The sequence below is a fragment of the Cyrtonyx montezumae genome, unplaced genomic scaffold (genome assembly GCF_038088225.1).
Source record: "Cyrtonyx montezumae isolate F1298 unplaced genomic scaffold, pur_monq_1.0 scaffold_8, whole genome shotgun sequence".
Classification (NCBI taxonomy): Eukaryota; Metazoa; Chordata; class Aves; order Galliformes; family Odontophoridae; genus Cyrtonyx; species Cyrtonyx montezumae.
In genome coordinates, this window is record NW_027072089.1 from 102,714,475 (window position 1) to 102,728,957 (window position 14,483).

Sequence of the window (14,483 nt, forward strand, 5' to 3'; positions counted from 1 at the left end):
GCAATAAGAAATGAATCTTGAAAATGCTGGTATGAATCAGACAAGTAAAATTAAGGCAGAAATAAGGAAGTTCACAAGCATTGCAATATTTTGCCCCAGGAACAACCTTCTAAACAGAGAAGTGGAGGAACTTGTCAGAGCATACACAACAGGCCAATTCCTTGAGAAGAGGGTCAATACAGGTAGATACCTATAGTAGCCACAAGCTGGACTCAGAGATCAAATTGCAGCTTGTACTCTTGCCATGGAACAGAAGCAAATAGTGGGGAAGTGGTGCCACTGAGAGCAGCAATTCCTCTGTAGCAGAGCACAGAGAGCTGCCAAGGTAACAGCTCTGAAAATGTGTGTTCTTAATGCACAGCTTCAACTCCTGGGTCACTGAAACAAAAATAGGATAACTTTCTATTCACATAATTTTTCACTGTTGCCCACTCCCAAGTTAAAACTGGATCTCTGTCTTTCTGAGTTCAAGTAATGCACAGAAGATTTCTGGCAGCAAAAGCATGTGTTTCTTTGATCACCCACCCAAGATCTTCATTTCAGGCTGGAGTAAGGCAGATAGTGCAGAACAGGTGTCCAGAACCCCTAAAGTAAACAGGTAGACAGAAGGCAGCATAGCAACGTACACTGGCCTTTGCAAGCTGAACTGCTGTAGGAAAGCAATACCTGAACCATCAGATTTTAAAATGGCCTTCTGAATCAGCCCCGTGAGATTGATCAGGTTTCCCAGTCTTCATAAAAAAAGATTACATAAAAAAAGATTAAATCTGCAAAATACAGCTGGGTGGTGTATTAGGGAACATACTGTTGAAGAACAAATAGAATTTTGATGCTTAAAAATAGCATTTTTATACTGCCCACTGTATTTCTCTGTAAGTACTTTAAGAATCAAATGATTTCGCTGTGCTTCTGAAGACACTGTACAACCTGTGAAGTCTGAATGGGCCTGTACTGTATTAGACTGAGTTCTTCTCAACATCAAAAACACAGGGTTCACTTAGATGCCTTTCATAGCCCCCAAAAAGAAAACCTGCTTGATGACTAACAGATTGATCAACTACTTGTGATTTCATACAACTCTTTTAAATGCATGTCAAGTGCACAGAGGTGCTAATTAGAATAAAAAATGTTCAAAAGATCATTGCTGATTACGTAAAGCAAACAGGGAAAGAAACTTAAATTTCCCAAGGAATTCTTTAGCAGCTAAATGTTTCTGACTTTGTTGAAGCTTGTCTACCACAAAGTCTAAAACTCCAAACTGTTGTCTTGATTTACATTTATCTAAGTACACTGCCTTGGTTTTCCCAGCTTTCAAAAACTACTTACTACTGAACCAAATGGATAAAGATACCATGGTTTCTACTTCTCCCTACTACAACTAAACACTGAGCTCTGTATTTGACACCTTCCCCAACAACGTACAACTATTTTTCACAGGTTTTAGATAATTTTCAGTGAAAGCACAGTGAAGGGTGTTTTATTACCTATGTCACTTTCTAAGCCTTTAGGAGCCTTGTCTTTCAATCCTCCAAGCTCTTCATTTCTCCCTTCCCTTTTTCCTTCTCCCTTCTCCCTTCATGTTGCAACTTTTTCAAGAACTTCAGGATATGAGCCAAAGATAGCTTCAACTTTCCTACCTACCCCTTGGGACTGGTTATTCCCCACCAGCTTTTCCCATTTCTGAGAGGAATTTTAGGAGTAGTTTAAAAGCTGCTGCTGCTGCTGACCATCCTTGGTATCCATGAACAGACTCCTTCCCCTGCCATTTTGCCCCTTCCTCATCTACTATTTATGACTAGTTCTAACTGAAGAGACTGTTAGTCTGGCATTCTCCTAACCTCTTCTGCTAACATGGTATAGATTACCAAATTTATTGGCTGTCAGACAACTTTATAAAAGCATTTTATAGCCTTGCTTCCAGTTTTACTTTTTCTACTGTATAGCGCATTGATTGAGAACCAAATTCTACTGAAAATCAATAGCTGGAATTGTTTCTACATTTTATGGTACAAAGACTCCATTAATAACTCAATTAATAGCATGTAGAGCATGCATGGCTGCACTGAAATGTTTAATGAAAAGAATAAATACTGAATAGAGTAAGTAACAGCTTTGACATCAGCTTCAAGAATAACAAGGTGCTCACAAAGCAAAAAAGAGAATCTATGTAATTTGCTTTGCTTATCCGTAAGTCCTTTTTCTCACAAACCCACCATCACTTCAGAGAATCTGACAAAAGCAGTGTCATTAAGCAGACATTCATCTTCGTACAGCTTCAGACAGACAAAACTTTAGCATCATAGATATGCAAATGTATCTATTTTCCATCATTATAGTCGAACAACTTAATGACCTCTAAAGACAGAAACATCAGTTTCTTTCCTTTCTTGCAGGTTGATCTGTTACTATTTAGGTCTCTTTGTATGCCTTCCCCTGTACACCTCCCTCCCACTCACATTCACTGCTTTCTCTCAGTCTCCTACTTAAGAGCTGCTCCACCCCCACCCCAGGATGTATTTCTAGCAGCTGGGTTCTCTCCTACACAGATCACCCCTTCTTGCACTGTGAAGTAGCAAGCCAACTGTGTGGACGTAAATGAGGCTACGTCGTAAGAAGAAAGCCATTTGCTATTAAAAAAAACCACCTCCACCACAAACTGATTTTGATGCCTTTGATTTAATGACATATCCCTTTGCAGATGCACATAAAACAACACAAAAAGGCAGAGCTACGAAAGAAGTTGCTATATTTTAAAGTATATTAATACATGCTAACAAAATTCTAATCTAATTAAAAATCTTCCACCACAATAGTTAAATGCTGAAGAGTAATGACACCATTTGAGTACATGATAGAAGCAAAACTTAAATATGTGCTCTGAAAAATACTTTTTTTCTCATTACATACATTTCCTCAGTCTAACCCTTTTTCAAAAGTTTGGGTATTCGTTCTTTTATCTACAGTTAAGTAAGATAGTATCTAGCAACCTCTAGACAATAGCTAAATATGAGGACACTATAGGTAAGCACTTTTTAAGGAGTTTCTGTCTGCATCCCTCATCGCTATGGGTAATGAAAATGGTATCCAAGTGTACCAAAAGTGAAAATGCTCTCTATTCTTGTACTCATTTTTTGCACTGGAGAGCTAATTTAGAAAATGCTATTCTAATACAAGTCATTTTATATATGCAAAGGTTAAAGCTATTTCCTTTGAACTCTGCATCTCTTTTAGAGGATATTTGTTCACCTTCTTTGCCATTCAAGTCACTCCAGCTTTAAGAACCCAGACTTCCTGACATACAACCCTGCTGCACATCTAGTCTACACACATCCACCTAGAATATTTTCCCTTTCTTTTGGTTTGTAAAGTTGACAAAAAATTTACCTGACTGCTTTTCATACTTCAGTTCCTTCACCATAGATTTAAGTAAAAGGGACAAAATCAAGTCTTGTTTATACGAAATTTCAATTCAACATCAGGTTTTCAAATCTTACCGTGGTCCATAAATTGACTCAATCTCTCACTTCCATTTGGTTCATCACATCCTATGGACATGGAGTTACATGTAATGACCGGCTGAGAATCAGTTAGGGGTTTTGAAATACGATCATCAGATTCCTTAGTCAAACAAGGCAGCATGGAGAAACAGGGACAGTTAGAACTTACATTAGGACCACAGTACAACAGCTGCCCTCACACAACTGCTGGGACTCATTAAGCAAATAATTGGTAAAAACTTCCTAACGCTTCTGTAATTGACCAGCAGTGACTCAACCACAGGCTAGGATAGATTTAATATGATTTTTATTTATCGAAAGACAATCAGACATAGAAACTAGAGTGCATGCTAAATAAAAGGTTGAAAACAAAGTACTAAAGCAAACCTTGTTATATCTGTGACATTTCCACTGTTTCCAAACTGTTCTCCTTATTATAAGACACGGTGCTGGTATTGAAAAGGACTATTTTCTGTTGTTGATATTTTAAAAGCAAAGGAGAGTTTACACTGGGAGTTACTTCAAGACTTTATTGTTACCAGAGAATTCAGTTAAAATGTTGATATTCGTAACTTCTCAAATGAAAATAAACTGTAGCCATCTCCAATTATAGTGTTTAAAACTTACAATTCAAAATTTATCTTGAAAACAAATGTACATCGAACTCTGATATCAGGAAGTACGTTTGAGAGAGACGATTTAGATTCAGAAGTGTCTTAGTAAAAGAAAACTGCAATGACTAGAGAGTTTGTTGACCTATGTCTAAATAACTGAATGTACTGTTACTCATCACAGGTCCAGAGGGTTCAGCCAGGGGGTCCAGACTTTGATGCACATCCAAATAATTTATCTCAGAATAGGACAGTGTCTCTAATGCTAAAGAAAATGTGTGGCAAACAGAAAAGAGATAGACACTGAAAGCCCATAAATGAGGCCCCCAGCAGCCTCTACTTACATGTAGGACATTGACATTCAGCTTCTGAAAATTACGGGACCTGAATTCTTGCATTCTTTTGATATTCTCTTGGTATTTTTCTTCTGCCAGCTGTCTGTAAATACAGAATACTTGTGACCATCTAGCAGTAGATGTGGAAAAGCAAATTCCATTATCAGAATGCTATGATACCAAACGCTCAGAGCATCTACTCAAGGTGAGGCTAGTTTTTCATGAACAGAGCTGTGGCCTTTTTTCCAAGCAGTTATTGTATTTATCTTTCTCAGCTTCCATAATATAATTGAGAAATAGGAAGTGGTTAGTCCCAGTAACTTTTGTCTCTTCCGAAGATCCTAAACATGTCAGACTTCATTCCACCATGTAGTCCAGGGATCTTTCAGGTCAAGACAGACGCACAACACTTGTGTACTGTAACGAATCTGAATATCTCTCATATACTTATTTAACTAGAAATACTGTGCTTAAAGTACCAATTTGGGCTAAAGTTCCAAATTCTTTTCCACATAAACAATTACCTTAATTTAACTCATCCAAATTCCCCATTCACTAAGAGTAGCTAAAGGGATTTCTATTCTTTTTAAATTTTTGATTTCTTATTCTTACCTTGGCTGTACTAATTCCCTAGTCAGACTGCTGAAAGGGGACAACTGTATGGCTAAGGCACAATACCAGTGCTACACACAACTTACTTCAACTTCTTGGCTTTCTCATCTGCAGCATTTAACTTCCTCAGCCTCATTCGTTCTCGTGGTGTCATCTTCTGTACTTCAGACAGTTCCTGTAGAGTTTGCAAATGAACTTTCCTCTGCCTGAAATTAAATGCATGCAAGCTTATCTTCACGTAGAAATGTAAATATCAGTATTTGGATTTGATATTGAAACATACTGACATTTCAAATGGAATAATTAAAAAGTCACAGGTACTATAACGAACTAAATAGACCTTAATCTGTAAAGTAAATGCTTCTTTCAAATTGAAATATTTAAACTTGGATTTAGATTTGTGAAGAAGATGAACCATTTCATGCATTTCAGATAAAAACAGAAAAAGGTAAACTCAGCTCCTTAAAGGAATATATGTTGAAATGGTGAAATATTTACCCTGCCAGGATTCATTATTGAGCATATTATAAATCCAATGGCAGTTTTTAAATGAGAACCACAGAAAAAAAGAAATACCATACATACATTTTGCATTTAATGTTAAAAAAAGTTGGCCACAAGGAAAGCGAGTATTAATGTGTCTATAATGAAAGTCATAATTATCACGTTGTCCCTTTTGAATTCCTGGTTCTAATCAATAACAACAATTTGCTTGTAAAACGGTCTCCAGGAACCATCTTTGAAAGCTTAGCATGAATTGTTGACGTTTGCATCTCAGCTGTATATATCAACACACAAGAGCAATAATAGATGTATATCAGAAAAAAAAATATTTATCTCAGATTTTGCCTCACATTGAGGAATAATTAGAAAAATTGAATGATAGCTTGCAATGCCATGGCACTCGTCTTTCAGTCACACCAAAATTTTGTATTCATTATATCAAGTATTCATTACAAATGGTTATTGCTGCTCTTATGAGATAAATTCACTTATCATTTAAGATAAGTTTTGTAAGCACATAAATTTCAACACTATCATTTTGAAATCAAAATTTTAAAAGCTCAGGATTATTATGCTTTTCAACCATTGACTATAGAGGGAAATACTGTAAAGATATGAAAATTACTGTGAAATATCAAAGACTAAGGACAACTAAGGACAAAGACAAAAAGGTTTTAATTATTAATGAGAATGAAACTAACTCTTCAACTATGAATAACGGAGACATATTTCTTGTCCCCTGTTAAAAAAAAAAAAAAAAAAAAAATAATAATAATAATAATAATAATAAACCACCCGCAATTTAAATTGTAAGAATCTCTTGGGAAAAAGTAATTTTTCATCCAAGTTGAAACTGAGCCCATACAGCTTTTTTGTTTTTTACTTAAATATTTAAAATTTATGACTTCCACAAAACTGGAACAAACTTAGCCACTAGAGCTTTTACTAAAATAAATAAAAATGGCAAAAAAAAAGTTCTGTTGAGGAAAAAAGAATCAGAAATATAAAGGAGTATTGACTATGGAGGACACCACAGCAATCAGCTCCCTGTACACACTCAGACTACAGCAGATGTAGGAAACTGTTTAAATTATAATTATTCCTCCTTTTTTGTTGCTGTTGTTGTTTTTGTTTTGCGTGTCATCATTTTTCAGGTATTTTTATTTCATTTTACCTGCTTTTTTGGATCTCTGATTGAAAAATATATGTGGCTTTTTTTTTATTATTTTATTTTACCAGTGCCAAAACAGGCAGCTAACTCATAATAGGGTTATAATTTCATACACATTCCAAACATGTAACCGAAGAGAATCAGATGACATCACAACTGAAGATAATTTATACTTAAGCTTTTCCTAGGACTTTCGATTTCAAATTGATGCTCTGAACTTGAAAAGTTCAAGGTAGATTTCTATGCTCTAACAAAGATAGCTTTTATCCACAGTTGCACAATTTTTAGGACTCTGGAGCAAGGCCCAGGAGAAGCTTTAAATCGCTTTTCACAGAAATATACAAAGATGGTGCTTGTAGTTAAAACTTGGTCTTCATCTTAAACACTTGAGAATTACTTTTAAACAAGAATAGTGAAAGACTCTGGGATATTGCATCTGTGCCCTTCTAGAGTGCTAGCTCAGTTAATATGTAATGTCACTTTTGAAGGCAATGAGACTTTACGACAATGGATCAGGTATAGAACACAGTATTTGGTACAGATAATAGAAAACGGTTCTCACAGCCTCTTCTAGAAGCATAGTGGTAGTTGAAGTCTAGGTATATACTTTGCAGGTAAAAATACTGCCTTTCAAAAGCTATAATATTTTTATGCATACAGATAATTCAAAATCCTGTAGAGATTATAAGGGGAAAAAACCCCACAAAACAAAGGCATGTATTAAAAGTTTTATCAAGATTCTCATAGCATATATTTTAATAGATAATTAACACTCAATATAATCTATACAGAATTGGCACAACATTTGGGCAAGATTCAGTTCCTCAAAACTAGTTAAGGAACATCTCTGAGGAACACCTCTGCACATAAGTTTCATTTGAATATACAGCAACGCACTGAGAGTTAATTAAGTCAACAAAAAACACAGCAGCAGTAGACAAAAGTTATGTCTAACATTTTCTGAGTACATCAGCAAGTGTGATTCCTGGTTTCCAGTGTACTTTCGAAGAGCTATTTCTAGCAGAATCAATAATAGCAGCATAGTAAGAAGGCCAAAAACTAGATCTGGCATAATTTAAATAACCCTTTCACATTGCTTGCAGAATTCAGCCATTTATTTATACTCAAGTGTAAACAAACAGAACTTTGGTCTGATAAAAAGACAGAGACTCATCTGACAAGAGAGAGCAGGAACAGAAAGGACAGGGTGAAAACTCAAACCACAATTTCTAGTGATTAGAGCTTTACAGATACACTCAAAGCACTCACACTGAGTAACAAAAGTGTACAGAATGATGAATCCCAATGTCTTTATTCCACATTCTTCTTGTCACTAATAGTAAACAATTCTTCTATTTGCAAAGTTGAAGCTGGTCACTCCCACTGAAGGAACACTTGCATGAAGTAGAGTTAGTAGCATCTGCAAAGTGACCAGAGCTGAAAAACTGCAGGTCCACACTGAAAAAAGGGGTCACAAAAAGAATAGAGGGAAAAGGAAAAGTGCCTCAACGGTGTTTAAGGTTCTGAATCCGTCAGTGCATGGGCTTTTTCATTGCAGCTCCCTATTTTTTCAAGAGACATTTCAGATAACTGTTGAAGTCTTGACAGTTATTAAGAGGAAGCAGGGAACCCTGATTTTGAATGTACGAGGTATGCTCTGAAAGTAATGCCTCCTATTTTATCATGTTGACACATGACAGAGGTAGTTGTTGGTGGTACAGCAGTAGAGGTTGAACCTTCCCACCAGTATTCCACTACATGTTGTTGCCAGGTGACAGATGGCAGCAGAAGGGCAGTCCAACAAAATAGTGTCCGACATGGAAGTGCATCTGAAACAGAGGTGTGGAATTGAATTCCTCCATGTGGAAAACACTGCATGCACTGACATTCATTAATGCTTGCTGAAGGTATACGGAGACCAAACAGTGGACGTGAGCACAGAGAGGTGGTGGATTCTGCATTTCAGCAGTGGAGACAGTGATATGAAAGAAAAGTCACATTCCAGATGGCCATGTACAGCTGTCACACTGCACAATGAAGAGCATCTCAATCAACTCATCTACACAAATTGGCTAATTATAGTGACAATGTTGAAAAATAGCATTTTGTAGCTGAAAATTTGCTCTATCAAATAGTGTCATTGTGTTCTTTGTATCTGCTGTAGTTTCCCTGGAAATAAATAGGAGACAGTACATAGGTTGCTCCGCAAGTACTATCTCATAACAGGGCAAAATCACAGCTCCCCTCAAGTACTGGAAAGCTGCAAGGAGGTCTTCCTTCTCTTCTCCAAGCTAAACAAACCCAGCTCCCTCAACCTTTCTTCATATGAAAGGTGGTCCAGCGCTCTGATCATTTTTGCGGCCTTCCTCTGGACCCACTCCAAAAGCAAAATGTTGTTCTTGTGCCGAGGTCCCCAGGTCTGGACAAAGTACTCCACATGGGGCCTCTTGAGGGCAGAGCAGAGAGAGACAATCACGTCTCCCACCCCACTGGCCACCCCTCTTCTGATGTAGCCCAGGATACTGTTGGCCTTCCGGGCTGCAAACACATACTGCTGGCTCATGTCCAGCTTTTTCTCCTCCAGAACCCCCAAGTCTTCTCTACATAAGTATTCTCAATTAGTTCTTTTCCCATTCTCTACATGTGTCTGGGACTGCTCCAATTCAAGTGCAACACTTTGAGGTGAAACTCATTAGGCCTTGTTGAACTTCACTTTTCAAGCCTGTCCAGGTCCCTCTGGATGGCACCCCTTCCTCCTATGGTACTGCTCAGCTTGGTGTCATTAGCAAACTTGCTTGGGTGCACTCAATCCCACTGTCATCGATAAAGATGTTGAAGATCACTGGTCCAGATGTGAAAAACTGGAGGACATCACTTCTGACTGACCTCCATTTTTACAAAGAGACATTGACCACAACCCTCCAGCTGCAACTATCCAATCAATTCTTTATCCACTGAATAGTCCACTCTTCAAATCCATGTTTCTCCAACTTACAGATATGGATGTGGTGTGGGCTCAGGTCAAAAGCCTTGCACAAGTTCAGGCAGTTGACATCAGTTGCCCTCCTTTCATCCAGAAATGCCATCACTCCATTGTAGAAGGTCTCCTTATTGATCAGGCCTGATCTGCCCTTGGTGAAGCTGTGCTGTCTGTTTTGGATCACCTCATCTTGCCTTAACATCTCTCAGGAGGATCTGTTCCATGATTTTCCCAGGCACATATGTGAGGCTCACTGGTCTTTAGTTCCCTGGTCTTCCTTTCTACCTTTCTTGAAAATTATCATGATAAAACTAAAATGATGAGCTAAGCCTTCAAAATATACAGAAAATATAATTATATATCAACTGGTAATATATCAGTTTGTGCAGTAAATGTGCATTCAATACATACCGTTTAGAGTCACAGAAAAAAATATGTTATTATTAGAACCATATTTTGCTCTACATCTTAATTATGAAACTAATTAATGTGATTGTTCTGTATTTCTGAGGAATAGCAAAATCCCTTTAAAAACAAAGAATTATGAAATTAGCACAAACAAATGTTTAGAACGGGATATTATTTGGCAACACAGTAAATTTTTATAGAGCTGCCCAAAAAATACTTACACAGCATCAACAATGGGAGCAGCTTCCTTCTGCCAGTTAAGCCCCTTGTCCTTCGCAGTCATACAAGTGAAATTGTAATGTATATTCTGTAAAGAAATGAAATGGAAGTGATATCAATGCCTGAGGCCAAAGCGAAACAGACTCCAACCTATCATCCAAAACAGTCCTAATGCAAAAAATGCTTAAGTGGCTTTCTTCCTTACCTCCTTAGAAAGTAATATATGGCATACGTTGAAGCAGGGACTAAAAAAGCAAGATGCACTGTCTTTCATTAAAACTATGACTAACCAGAACAGTTTAAAAATTACATGTCTCCAGGCCCAAACAATCTGCACTTGTTATGCATAAGTGCCCATTCTCCTTATTGCTCATGAGATTTTAAAGGGGGAATCATTTAGCACGTCAAATGAGAAGGGCTTAATTTCCCACTGCCTCCCTGCCTCAGTCACGTTGTAATCTGGCTCAGAAAGTATCTTGATTAATGTTCCCACAGGCTGCTTTCTAAGTTTTTTTTTTTTCTCTAAACATTTTCTCCATCTCATTCTACTTCTGGGAAACACATATGTCTTCTACTTTATCATCTTACATACCTTTAGCTGTTCATCAATGTAAGGGATTTTTAAGATCTCCCCTGCTGCTGGTCTCTGTGAAGGATTCTTATTTAACATACTGAAACATTAAAAAAAAAGTAGTGATTATTCAGTTATTTTCTGACTTCACTTAAGCAGCAGCTAAACAAGAGAAAAATATACCTGCTTAGCACAGCATTCAGATTGCTTGGATATCTATCAGGAAGAGAAGGTGTATCACCTTCTACAATTCTTAGCACAACAGACAAAAAATTGTGTCCAGAAAATGCATGGTTCATGCAGCACATCTCATATAAAATGCATCCCAGAGACCTTGAAGAATAAATAAAAGAAATGATGTTATTTTTGCAAGTAGCATACATAGGGACATTACAGTAAGAAGTGTCCTATTCTCCTCACTATTATGTTACCTTTTTCATCTGAAAAGATCATTATTCATCATTCAGATCATAAATAGGTATTGTTGTAAATAGGAGAGATCATCATTCCATTCCCATAAACAGATGAAAAAAATCTACAATCTGTATAAAAATTGTTATACACATACACACATACATACACATACACAAATATACACCGTGTATACATGCATTTAAACAGTAATTTGGCCAAAATTGATTTGGGTTCAGAGAATTATCAAATTTTAGATGACTGCATTATACTGAAATATCTAAAAATAAATGTTCCTCAAAATTTTACTTGGAGAAGAAGAAAACTGAATATGCATTGCTGGAGACCTAGTGGAGAATCAGTGTCAGTTTAAAATCTTTAAAAACCATGAGGAATTATGACAACCAAAAAATTTTAAATGATCCTCTGGTCTACCATCACATTCATCTCCTACAGCAGATTTACAGAAGCAGTATATAAATAAAGCATACTGATGATATGTGGAAGCACACACAGGTGAATGGCATTGGTGAAAAGGATACAAACATCTTTGAAGCAAATAAATAATAGAATTTAAACTGTTCATTTTAGTTAAAGAAGAGGAAATGAGATCAGGTCATCTGGCAACAAAAGAAAAAGAGTAAATAATAGTGAAGATGAAATCCAGGCTCCATGTACAATAAAATAAGGACAAAGGGAGAGGGCTCTCTCACTGGTGCTTTTCAAAGCCGTATCTGAAAACAATTTAAACATTTTTGCTAACAACTGCTTAACTATAAGAGGTACCTAAATAACTGTATGATGTCTGAAATATTCAGTTGTCAATATGCATTCAAATTTCCAAAACCAGAAAATGGTAACACACAGAGAAGATCTATATTTACGATGTATGTTTAAACTCTAAAACAAGATAATCACTACCTGAAAAACATTTTACAACAGAAACGAGTGCAAGGCATTTGAAAGCATTAATCAAAAATGGAAAACAACCAGAGGTAAGAAAGAAGAAAGGAAAATCCCAGCCTGATAGACTGTACTAAAACTGTTTTTTGCAGGATCAATCTGTTTTGGAGGCTGTTTAATTCTGGCAGCCAAAAAGTGCTTAATGAGACATTAGGAGAACAGGATTTGCCACATCAGGAAAGCCAATTTATTCAGCTAGATGAGCCCTCTGACTACACCTGAGGCTTTGGAGAAAGATGAAAAAGAACACCCAAGGCATACTGGTAATGCCAGGGCAGCAAACAGCCTACCCAGGGAAAATCCCATCTGTCCCATCAAAGGAAAAAAAAAAAAAAGGAATTAAAAAAAAAAGAAGAAAAAGAAGGGGAAAAAGGAAAGGGTTTTTACTGCAAGATACAACCCTTTTAAATGCAATAAATACCCCCTAGGCTAAGAAATCTCCCGGCTCCTGGAGAAAGGCAACTTTTTCCCAGGATAACTGCTGAGTTGTAGCACCCCGGGGAATTACCAAACTTTTGCCTTCAGACTGCATTTCTCAGAGTAATTCTTTCAACAGCCCCAGCCAAAGCACATTGTAATGAGCCCATTCAGCAAGAGAAAATTGCTTCCCAATTTGCCAATGACCCAGACACATAATTTAATTACTTTTATAACCTTAGCTCATTTAATCATCATTGTTATGAAATTCTAAAACCGTTATTAAACTATCTGGCCAGAGTGTTTAGTTTGATAGCCACCTACATTCATGAATACATTTGAAAAACGTGCTAAAAACCACTTCACTTGAGCAAAACTGATGTATGATCATTTCATCATGATGCCATTTATGCTCAGTTACAGCTCAAATAGGAGCATCTGTACAGGTTTCAGTACAACACTGACTGACAGACCTCTGATTTCTTCTCAAGAGAAACCACTCTGAGGTTTTTGGAGCTACTTGTCTGCACCAAAATTACTGTACTTAAAATACATTCAAATATTCTGTAGAAATTTCTGAAATAATTTAAACTCCTTTAAAGGTTGTAAGATACACATTAGCTTTTTAATGAAACACTAAGAACCAGATTAAATAAATGCATATGCCTTTGTGGTTTGCATATCTCAGTCTGACTTTACCAGTAAGTCTTAAGAACCTGCTGGCTCCAGGGTCTTTGAGAAATACATATACGTACACATGTAGGTTCCTCCAAAACTAATGTCTCCTATTTATTTCCTTGGAAACTACAATAAATACAAAGATTGCAATAACACTATTTGATTGAGCAAATTCTCAGCTATAGAACACTATTTTTCCACATGGTCATCATCATTACCTACACATTTTTTGCCAGCACTGAACAAGAGCCTGCATGCCACACCTGTAAAAACTTACCCCAGTGTCACCACTGCTGAAATGCACCACTGTGCTCACATCCACTGTTTGGTCTGCATAAATGTTCAGCAAGTACTAATGAATGTCAATGGCTGCAATTTTTCCCTAAATCACACGTACTCTGTGTACACTGTGTGTTAGGTACCAAACTCCTCTTACAGCATTAGTTCATCCAGTCAACAAATAGCATTTTATATGAAGTACCATAAAATAGATTTAGAATTAGCAGCAAGCCCTTTATATTGTTTTAAAAAAGAAACTTCCTTCCAACGTAAAACATTCCAAAGTGTTTATAAGACCAATCCAAATAACAACCTCAAACGATGTGGAGGCTATTGTTATCTAGATTGCACATTTTAGAAGTAAGTTTGGATACTGCCAAACCTTTCTATTTGGGTGAGCAGCCCTCTTATGCCAGTGGAGTTATATCCACCAATAGTGGTCACAAGCATCAAAATGATTTCCAGGTTTAGGTAACTGTAAAAAGAACATTTTAATAATCTTTTCAATGTAGGAAAGGTTTTTCCTCTCTTTATCTCCCTCATTTGTGGGGTGGGAAGTGCTTGGTGACTTCTGGTATATGTATATAGTAGCAACTACAAAAAGGTTTTCAGTTGGCCCAGACATTTAATAGTCTTATAAACATCTAGCATTTCTACAGTACAAAGCAATGGAAACAAAAAAATGAAAGAATATTTCACTCCTTCTGAATGCTTTATTTATGCCTAACATATGGCACATAATGTCAGCAAAACAAGGTATTAGATTTCCTCAGTTGCAGATGTTTGAGTTCAGCTCAGATGCACTGTATTTTCACTGGGTGATGATG

At 36.8% G+C, this 14,483-nt stretch overlaps 1 protein-coding gene across 1 annotated transcript in view; it reads right to left on the bottom strand.

Annotated features, from left to right (window-relative positions):
* NEK11 (NIMA related kinase 11) overlaps positions 1-14,483 on the bottom strand; it is an 85,911-nt gene that overhangs the window by 36,763 nt on the left and 34,665 nt on the right. The window contains exons 6-11 of the mRNA XM_065753204.1: positions 11,092-11,241; positions 10,930-11,008; positions 10,340-10,425; positions 5,142-5,261; positions 4,453-4,546; positions 3,495-3,618 (exon numbers count right to left, since the gene is read on the bottom strand). Of these exons, the coding sequence (XP_065609276.1) occupies positions 3,495-3,618; positions 4,453-4,546; positions 5,142-5,261; positions 10,340-10,425; positions 10,930-11,008; positions 11,092-11,241 (653 nt within the window). The remainder of the gene's footprint in view (positions 1-3,494; positions 3,619-4,452; positions 4,547-5,141; positions 5,262-10,339; positions 10,426-10,929; positions 11,009-11,091; positions 11,242-14,483) is intronic.